Genomic DNA, 10,000 nt, shown 5'->3' on the forward strand with positions numbered 1-10,000 from the left:
GCCGAGCAGAGGCGATACGCAAAAACCCTGGAGAGTACTCCCGCTAACGGATTTGACCAGGAAAAGTCAGTGGCGTCGTCTCCGGCCAAGGTGGGCGATGAGCGTTCCTGGAATTCCTCGGCAGGTGAGGTGGAGAGTGGTCCTGAGCCCCTCTCCCTTGAAGGTGGACTGTCCCTGCATAGCTAGAGGTATCACAAGCAGGAAGAGGGAGATTGTGATCCCGCTATATACAGTGCTGGTGAGACCCCATTTGGAACACTGTGTTCAGTTGTGGAGATCTCACCTACAAAAAGATATACAGTGTTCCCTCGATTTTCGCGGGGGATGCGTTCCGAGACCGCCCGCGAAAGTCAAATTTCCACGAAGTAGAGATGCGGAAGTAAATACAGTGATCCCTCTATTATCGCGAGGGTTCCGTTCCAAGACCCCTCGCGATAATCGATTATTCGCGATGTAGGGTTGCGGAAGTAAAAACACCATCTGCGCATGCGCGCCCTTTTTTTCTATGGCCGTGCATGCGTAGGTGGTGGAGTTTGCGTTCCCCGCCGCCCACGCAAAGGGGAAACCCCAATTTGGCTCCTTGCTGCTGCTGCGCTACTGAGCAGATCAGCTGCTGGGCGGCCGAAGGAACCTTCCCTGGGTCTTCCCGGCCGCCCACGCAAAGGGGAAACCCCGGCTCCTCGCTGATGCCCGCCGCTCGCCCGCTCGCCCGCCAGCAAGAGGGGGAAGACCCAGGGAAGGTTCCTTCGGCCGCCCAGCAGCTGATCTGCTCGGCGCAGCAGCAGCGAGCAGACGAAGATCGGGGTTTCCCAGCCGCCCACGCAAAGGGGAAACCCCGGCTCCTCGCTGATGCCCCCGCTCGCCCGCCCGCCGCCCGCCAGCAAGAGGGGGAGAGATAGAGAAAGAGAGAGAAGGAAAGAAAGAGATGAGAGAGGGAGGAAGAGAGTGTGAGAGAGGAAGAAGCAAGATAGAGAAAGAGAGAGAGAGAGAAAGATGAGAAAGGAAGGAAGAGAGTGACGTCATCGGGTGGGAAAAAATCGTGATATAGCGTTTCGCGAAGATCGAGATCGCAAAGATCGAGGGATCACTGTACACCATTTTTGGCTATGAACAGTGTCACAAGCCATCCCTTAACACTTTAAACCCTTAAATTAAAATTTCCCATTCCCTTAACAACCATTTAGATTAGTTTGGCGATAACATATGACGTCATTGGGTGAGAAAAACCGTGGTATAGGGGGAAAAACCGCGAAGTATTTTTTATATTAATATTTTTGAAAAACTGTGGTATAGATTTTTCGCAAAGTTCGAACCCGCAAAAATTGAGGGAACACTGTAATAGTAGTAGTAGTAGTAGTAATAATGATAATAATAATAATAATAATAATAATTTATTAGATTTATATGCTGCCCCTCTCCAGAGACTCGGGGCGGCTCACAACAATAATAATAACAATATGACAGTGTAACAAATCTAATATGTATTTAAAAAAGCATGTAAAAACCCATCATTTAAAAACCATACAACACAAGCATACCATACATAAAACTATATAAGCCTGGGGGAGATGTCTCAATTCCCCCATGCCTTGCGAAAGACAAGGAGGGTGGGGGCAGTTCTGATCTCTGGAGGGCCAGGGCCGCCACAGAGAAGGCTCTTCCCTGGGGCCCGCCAGACGACATTGTTTAGTCGACGGGACCTGGAGAAGGCCAACTCAAATTGAACGGGTCCAAAGACGGGCTACAAAAATGATGGAAGGTCTTAAGCATAAAACTTATCGGGAAAGACTTCATGAACTCCATCTGTAGAGTCTGGAGGACAGAAGGAAAAGGGGGGACATGATCGAAACATTTAAATATGTCAAAGGGTTAAATAAGGTCCAGAAGGGAAGTATTTTTAATAGGAAAGTGAACACAAGAACAAGGGGCCACAATCTGAGGTTAGTTGGGGGAAAGATCAAAAGCAACATGAGAAAATATTATTGAAAGAGTAGTAGATGCTTGGAACAAACTTCCAGCAGATGTGGTTGGTCAATCCACAGGAACTGAATCGAAACATGCCTGGGATAAACATAGATCCATCCTAAGATAAAATACAGGAAATAGTATAAGGGCAGACTAGATGGACCAGGAGGTCTTTTTCTGACGTCAGTCTTCTATGTTTCTAAGGTGAAGAAAAGACGCTGAGAAGAGAAGATTTGTCTACGTCCGACTCGTATTTACACAAGGCTCGAAGCAGCGGGAGCGCTTCTCTGTCGCACTCGGCTTCCCTCGATTGTATTTCTGCCGCCCTTCCGGTGTCGCCGACGATGCCCGCCAGGAAAGCCCTCTCCGGCGTCCACCTCACTCTCTCGCCGAAGCGTGTGGAATTGGAGCTTTCGGGAGCGGTGGGCGTTGGAGAGGTTGAGGTTCTTCAACCAGCCGCGTCAGACGGTCCCAGCGTGTCCCCAGAAGCTGCCCCCAAGCCTACGTCAGCCCCCCAGCAAAAGTCTCCGGGATCCTCCTACTTCCCCCAAGATGTTTCTAAGGCGGAAAAGCCGGCCCTACAAGACCCCCAGGCAAGCCGAGACCGTCTAGTGGCCCTGTCTCCAACAGACACCACCCGGACGTGGGTTTCAGGTGCAAGGGAGAACCTGAAGGCTACGGCTTCTTCCCAAACTGAATGGGGGTCTTCGGACGCCATCACTCAAATCACCACGGAAAGCCCCGAGAAGACCACCTACTCGGCCGAGATCTTTGTCACCGCTGACAATGGAGACGCTCCTCATGCTAAGACTCACAAAACTCCCAACGACGCAGTGCTCAGTGTCTCCAAGGTCCCCGTGGTGGATGGACAAAGCGGAGGTGAGAATGATTTTCTCTCTCTCATCTGTCTATCATGTGTCTGTCCATCCATATCTATCTTCCTTCCTTCCTTCCTTCCTTCCTTCCTTCCTTCCTTCCTTCTATACATACATACATACACTGATCTGCTTCCTTCCATCTCCTTCCTTCCTTCCACCTCCCTCCCTTTCCTTCCTTCTCTCCTTTCATCTCAAGGCTTCCATCCTTCCATCCATCCCCGATGCTTTCTCCTTCCCCACTCCCTCTCTTCCATCCATTTCTCTCTCTCTCTCTTTCTTTCTTTCTTTCTTTCTTTCCTTCTTTCCTTTGTTACATAAATACATACAGTACATACATACATATATCTCCTTCCTTCCTTCTTCCTGCCTCCTTTTCTTTCCTTCTCTCCTTTCAATTCAAGGCTTGCTTCCTTCCTTCCCTCCATCCATTCAACCCCCCATGCTTTCTCCTTCCCTACTCCTTCTCTTCCATTCATTTCCTTCCTACCTTCCTTATATACGTACATATATACATACATCTTTTCCTTCCATCTCCTTCCTCCCTCCCTCTCTCCCTCCCTCCCTTTCCTTCCTTCTCTCCTTCAAGGCTTCCTTCTTTACTTCCATCCTCCCTCTTAGGGAGGATCTATGTTTATCCCAGGCAGGTTTCAATTCAGTCCCTCCCTCCCTCCCATCCATTTCCCTCCTCCCTTCCTTCCATCCCTCTATCCCCCATGCTTCCTCCTTCCTTCCTTTTCTATAGCTGCCCATCTCAGTCAATGACTGTGGACAGCAGAGATGTTCCCCCTCCCCTTTCCTTTTTTTGGCTGTTGGCTTTTGAGTGGTGTGCCGATGTTGTCGATCCCTCTGTGTCCGTCGATGGCTGCTTGCCAGGCCTCCGGGAAAGACACACCAAGCTTAGCGGCCTCTTCACGGTAAGGTGACTCTGGCTTTATCCCTTCAGACCATCCCTTGGTGCTGCCGTACAAACCTCCCGGCTGCTCAGAAGTGTATTACGTTCCCTGCAGAAAAGAAACCTTGAAAATCTCGCGCGTCCGGTCCGAGACCACCGTGGAGAGCTCCCATTCGGGTAGGTCGCCTTCTGCTGACTTCCAAGCCCTCCGCCCCCCCGCCCCCAACCTTGGGCCTCTTGAATTTTATAGCCATGTCAATTTGCTAAAACCAGGCAGCCGGGTTTGAAGAAACGGAGGCCTCGTTTTGGACGGCTGCCCAACAGGTGGCAGGTAATTGACAACCCCTCTCGCATTTAGGTTAGAGTGACAATGAGATTCATAGCTGAGTATTTCCTGAGCTAGTCCAGAGAAAAGAAGGACACAACATGATAGCAAATGTTCCTTTATGTATGTATGTATGTATGTATGTATGTATGTATGTATGTATGTATGTTTCCAAATGTAAAATAATACAGTTGGGGAAAAGGAATCTTCGGTCTGAGTATTGTATTGGCAGTTCTGTGTTAGCAAAAACTTCAGAAGAGAAGGATTTATGGGTCGTGATTTCTCAAAATAGGTGAACAGTGCAGTCAGGGAGGGAAAGCAAGTAGGATGCTTGGCTGCATAGCTAGAGGTATCACAAGCAGGAAGAGGGAGATTGTGATCCCGCTATATAGAGCGCTGGTGAGACCACATTTGGAATACTGTGTTCAGTTCTGGAGACCTCACCTACAAAAAGATATTGACAAAATTGAACGGGTCCTAAGATGGGCTACAAGAATGGTGGAAGGTCTTAAGCATAAAACGTATCAGGAAAGACTTCATGAACTCCATCTGTAGAGTCTGGAGGAGAGAAGGAAAAGGGGGGACATGACCGAAACATTTAAATATATTAAAGGGTTAAATAAGGTCCAGGAGGGAAGTGTTTTTAATAGGAAAGTGAACCCAAGAACAAGGGGCCACAATCTGAAGTTAATTGGGGGAAAGATCAGAAGCAACATGAGAAAATATTATTTTACTGAAAGAGTAGTAGATCCTTGGAACAAACTTCCAGCAGAAGTGGTTGGTAAATCCACAGTACCTGAATTTAAACCTGCCTGGGATAAACATAGATCCATCCTAAGATAAAATACAGGAAATAGTATAAGGGCAGACTAGATGGACCAGGAGGTCTTTTTCTGCCATCCATCTTCTATGTTTCTATGCTTGGCCTGATTATAGGCTTTTCCGCTCTGTGTCTAATTGGATTTAAGGCCCTTTTTTCCGCTTCGCTCCACTTTCTCTCTTCCATGAGCATTTTCCCTTTCGGCTTTTCTTCCCAAACAGGCTCCAACGACGCCGTCCCTCCGGATTTCCCCCCGCAGGTTCTGGGTTCGAGGAAGGATCATCCTTCGGACACAGCGATCGCCAAACACCAGGAGGGCATTTATAGTAGGAAGGCCGCCCCCAGAGTCGCCTGGGCAGAGGGAAAAGCAGCGGAGGCAGCGATGGGTGGTCTCAGAGGTAATACATCCTAGATGATATAGTAATAATAATAATAATGATTTATATATTTTTCTCTCTTTCTTTTCTTTATGTTCTGTTTGTTAAAATTGTTTTTCTTTTCTTTCTATTTTTATATGTAGAAACTTAATAAAGATTATTTAATAATAATAATAACAACAACAACAATAGTAATAAAATAATAATAATAATAATAATAATAATAATAATAATAATAGCAACAACAACAGCAGCAGCAGAGTTGGAAAGGACCTTGGAGGTCTTCTAGTCCAACCCCCTGCTTAGGCAGGAAACCCTACACCTCTTCAGTCAGATGGTTATCCAACATCTGCTTAAAAACTTCCAGTGTTGGAGCATTCACAACTTCTGGAGGCAGGCTGTTCCATGGATCAGTTGTTCTAACGGTTAGGAAAAATTTCCCAGCAAATTTGAGAGCGGCACCAAGGCCCGGCCAGTTTCCAGCCATTCCCCCTTTAATCCCGGCCCTCTGGTGCTCTGGAGAATAAAGTGATCCCCTTCTCTCTGTGGCAACCCCTCGTATACTTGTAGACTGCTATCATGTCCGCTCTGGCCCTCCTTTTCTCTAGGCTATCCATGCCCAGTTCCCGCAGTCTCTCTTCGTAAGTCTTGGTTTCCAATCCCTTAATCATTTTGGTTGCTCTTTTTTGCACCTTCTCCAGAGTTTCAGTGTCTCTTTTGAAGTGTGGTGACCAGAACTGAACACAGTACTCCAGGTGTGGTCGGACCAGGGCATAGTAGAGTGGTATTAAGTCTTCCCTGGTCTTGGAGTGTATTCCCCTGTTGGTGCAGCTTAGGATTGTGTTGGCTTTTTTGACTGCTGCTGCACATTGTTGGCTCATGTTTAGTTGATTGTCCACCAAGACTCCGAGGTCTCTTTTGCCGTTGCTACTGCTAAGAGGGGTTTCTCCTACTTGGTGGGTTAACTTCCGTGTGCGCAAAACTCTACTCTGCCCAACAGATTGTTGATGTGTGTAGTGTGAGTTTGAGGGGATGAGGTCACAGTGAGTTGCCACAATGCCCCTGAGGAGCATCAGGGAGGTTTGGCAGGGAGAGGGTAGACATCAACTGCCTCCGGGTTAAGGCTTCCGCAAAGGGTATGTCTCTTTGGCAAAAATCAATCCATCAAAATAGAAGGAATTGTATTTGTATTTCTTTTCTATTCTATTCCGTTCTGTTGTTTCCTGTTCCATTCTGTTCTATTCCATCATTCAGTCTGCAAACCAAGACAACTAGACCCAAGTTTTCCCCCAAACGCCATCACTCTGCTAAACAAATAATTCCCTCAACACTGGCAAACTTTTTACTAAGTCTGCACTACTATTACTACTAGTTTTTTCTCATCATTCCTATCACCCTTTTCCTCCTACTTACGACTGTATGACTGTAACTTGTTGTTTTTATCCTTAAGATTTTTATTAATATTGTTTCTTCATTGCTTATTTGGCCCTTATGACAATCATTTAAGTGTTGGACCTCATGATTCTTGATAAATGTATATTTTCTTTTATGGACACTGAGAGCATCTGCACCAAAGACAAATTCCTTGCGTGTCCCATCACACTTGGCCAATAAAGAATTCTGCTCTGCTCTGCTCTGTTCCGTTCCATTCCTATCCTATCCTATTCTATTCAGTCCAATCCATTTCCTTCCCTTCCATTCTATTCCATTCTATTCCATTTTATTCTAATTCTATTCTACTCTATTTCTCCACCCCCATGGACACACACAATGTATGGCACTCTGCCCTTAGGGCTCGACCCACTTCCCCCAGTGTCCCCAAAATTCCCATAGTTGGCTGCACTTCAGCTGGGAGTCATATGTGAAAGGCAAATTTTGTTTATTGTAAGAAATAAACATGGTTTTTCTCTTAACACATTCCATTGTTTTTTGTTTTGTTTACAAAGAATGAGATCCGCATTTAAAAGAAAAAATGAAATCCCCAAACCCCCTCCACCCCCATCACAATTTTTATAACAAAAATGTTCATTGTTTTGAAAACTCCAGAGCAACAGTTGGGATCATTCACGAAGAAGCCATAAATCATGCTGTTCTGATTTGGTTTATACATGTTCCAAAGATTTCTATTCTATTCTATTCTGTTCTATCTGTGTAGGCCTGGGATGGAATACTCACTTTTGTTGGAGTAATGTTTTGCAGAAGCTAGCCCACCCAGATAGCCAAAGCAGCTATCAGGGACCTTTGTCTCAAAGATAATTACACTATTTACGCTGTAGCTATCTCTCTAGCAGTTACTATGCAAAGGATTCACAATCCTCTATCTACTATTCCCACAATATTCAGCTACAAGGCCACACTAATTCACAAGCCGCTCTAAACCATACTAAGCCACAATACCTTCAAGCCAAGCCGCAAGCCACACCTATGCCAAGGTGCATTACGTACAGTGGTACCTCTACTTATGAACTTAATTCGTTCCATGATCAGTTTCTTAAGTAGAAAGGTTTGTAAGAAGAAGCAATTCTTCCCATAGGAATCAATGTAAAAGCAAATAAGGCGTGCGACTAGGGAAACCACAGGGAGGGTAGAGGCTCTGTTTCCTCCCAGGAGATTCCTAGAGAGGCCCCATGGAGGCTTCTCCCCGCCTTTTCCGGCCCTGTTTCCTTCCAGGAGATTCCTAGAGAGGCCCCACAAAGGCTTCTCCCCGCCTTTTCCGGCCCTGTTTCCTCCCAGGAGATTCCTAGGGAGGCCCCACGGACGCTTCTCCCCGCCTTTTCCGGCCCTGTTTCCTCCCAGGAGATTCCTAGAAAGGCTCCACGGAGGCTTCTCCCTGCCTTTTCCAGCCCTGTTTCCTCCCAGGAGATTCCTACAGAGGTCCCACGGAGGCTTCTCTCTGCCTTTTCAGGCCCTGTTTCCTTCCAGGAGATTCCTAGGGAGGCCCCACGGAGACTTCTCCCTGCCTTTTCCGGCCCTGTTTCCTCCCAGGAGATTCCTACAGAGGTCCCACGGAGGCTTCTCTCTGCCTTTTCAGGCCCTGTTTCCTTCCAGGAGATTCCTAGAGAGGCCACACGGAGGCTTCTCCCTGCCTTTTCCGGCCCTGTTTCCTCCCAGGAGATTCCTAGAGAGGCCCCACGGAGGCTTCTCCCTGCCTTTTCCGGCCCTGTTTCCTCCCAGGAGATTCCTAGAGAGGCCCCACAGAGGCTTCTCCCCACCTTTTCCGGTTACAGTTTCGGAGGCTCGGGTTTATAAATGGAAAATGGTTCTTGAGAAGAGGCAAAAAAATCTTGAACACCAGGTTCTTATCTAGAAAGGTTCGTAAGTAGAGGCATTCTTAGGTAGAGGTACCACTGTAAATATATATTTTTGTCAGCCAATCAGATTTCATTACAAACTCCATATTCACCGTGACTAAAGCAGTTTTACATTACTAAAGTAATTACTGTTCCTCTCTCTGCAATTTTGAATATTGCATCGGGTACGGCCCCGATCCTGACAACTTTCCCTTTTCCTTCCTTGTTTCCCCCCCCCCCCCTCTCTTTATTTGCCTAGGAAACCGCAACACCCGGAATTCCGTGGCATCGCTCAAAACCTCCCAGTCGGGCTCTGAATCCGCTCAGCCTCACCTGAAACCGCCTTCGCAAGATGGCCAGGATTCCCGTTCCGCAAGCAAAGCTTTGGGGCAGGTGAACGCGCCTCCCAGGGCTCCGCCCTCTCCTCCCCTCCTGCCACGTAAGGGAATCCTAGACAGCAGCCCCTCACCGTCGCCCCCTCTCCGCCTGGCCCAAAGGGAAGAACCTTTCATCCCGCTGACCGGCGAGGTAGATTACAGTTTCCTGGAGGAAATCAAATCCAAGCGCGCATCCAAACGAGACCTGCCCGATGCCCAGAAAGCAACCTTTGGAAGAGCGAGTCCACTTCCTTCGGGGGGCCACGCGGGTAAGGAGGAGCGGGCAACGGATCTGCCAAGGGGACCGAGCGCCCACCGAGACGGCACTTTAGACGCCCTTTGGGCCCAGTACATGGAACGGCAGCGGCTGAAGCCCGCCGAAAGCAACCCCAGAACCGAACTGTCGCTGGTGGAGAGGCTGGACCGCCTGGCCCGGCTCCTGCAGAACCCGCTTCGACATTCCCTCGCCCTCGGCCCGGAGGACCAAAAGGAACCCAGGAGGAAAGCGCCGAGGCTCTGTAGCCCTCGGGAGAAAAAGATGGCGGCCCGGAAGAAAACAGCGTCGCGGCCCGGCGTGGAAACGTCGGAGGAAGCCTTTGCAGGGCCCAGTGGTGCCTGGCAGTCCAAATCCAGGCGTCCGAAAACCGGACATCCCAGGGCCGTTGAGCCCGGGGGTAGAAACTGGGAGGCATCGTTGACTTCCGAAACGCCGAGTGAGACGTCTTCCTCCGGCCCGAAACCGGGGAGAGATGCCAGCGTGACAACCGTCCGGACTTCCGAATCGGAGGGGACTCGGGTCGACACCGCCAGCGCCACGCAGACCGAGGCCAGCGGCTCCGTGTCGACCATCAACACGGCCCGGTTGATCCGAGCTTTCGGGCAGGAGCGGGTGCAGCTGTCGCCCAAGTTGTCGCAACTCTACAGCAACATCGACTTGCAGAAGACGCGCTCGGAGACCTGGACCAAGCGGGGCAAGAAAGCCAAGGGAGAAGGCTACCCGAAGATGGTTCCCCTCGAACAAAGGAGGAGAGAGGACCAGGTAGGCCATGGAAGGGGACACGGGGTTCACCTCTCCC

The 10,000-nt window shown here is 48.8% G+C and overlaps 2 protein-coding genes across 2 annotated transcripts in view; one reads left to right on the top strand and one right to left on the bottom strand.

The window, feature by feature from the left end:
- PCED1A (PC-esterase domain containing 1A) overlaps positions 1-10,000 on the bottom strand; it is a 405,386-nt gene that overhangs the window by 294,461 nt on the left and 100,925 nt on the right. The gene's annotated exons all lie outside the window — the stretch shown is intronic.
- ALMS1 (ALMS1 centrosome and basal body associated protein) overlaps positions 7-10,000 on the top strand; it is a 17,912-nt gene continuing 7,918 nt past the window's right edge. Inside the window, exons 1-5 of the mRNA XM_070756718.1 lie at positions 7-124; positions 2,170-2,844; positions 3,787-3,912; positions 5,102-5,278; positions 8,807-9,963. Coding sequence (XP_070612819.1) covers positions 2,310-2,844; positions 3,787-3,912; positions 5,102-5,278; positions 8,807-9,963 — 1,995 coding nt within the window. The 5' untranslated portion in view covers positions 7-124; positions 2,170-2,309. The remainder of the gene's footprint in view (positions 125-2,169; positions 2,845-3,786; positions 3,913-5,101; positions 5,279-8,806; positions 9,964-10,000) is intronic.

Source organism: Erythrolamprus reginae, chromosome 7 (genome assembly GCF_031021105.1).
Source record: "Erythrolamprus reginae isolate rEryReg1 chromosome 7, rEryReg1.hap1, whole genome shotgun sequence".
NCBI lineage: Eukaryota > Metazoa > Chordata > Lepidosauria > Squamata > Dipsadidae > Erythrolamprus > Erythrolamprus reginae.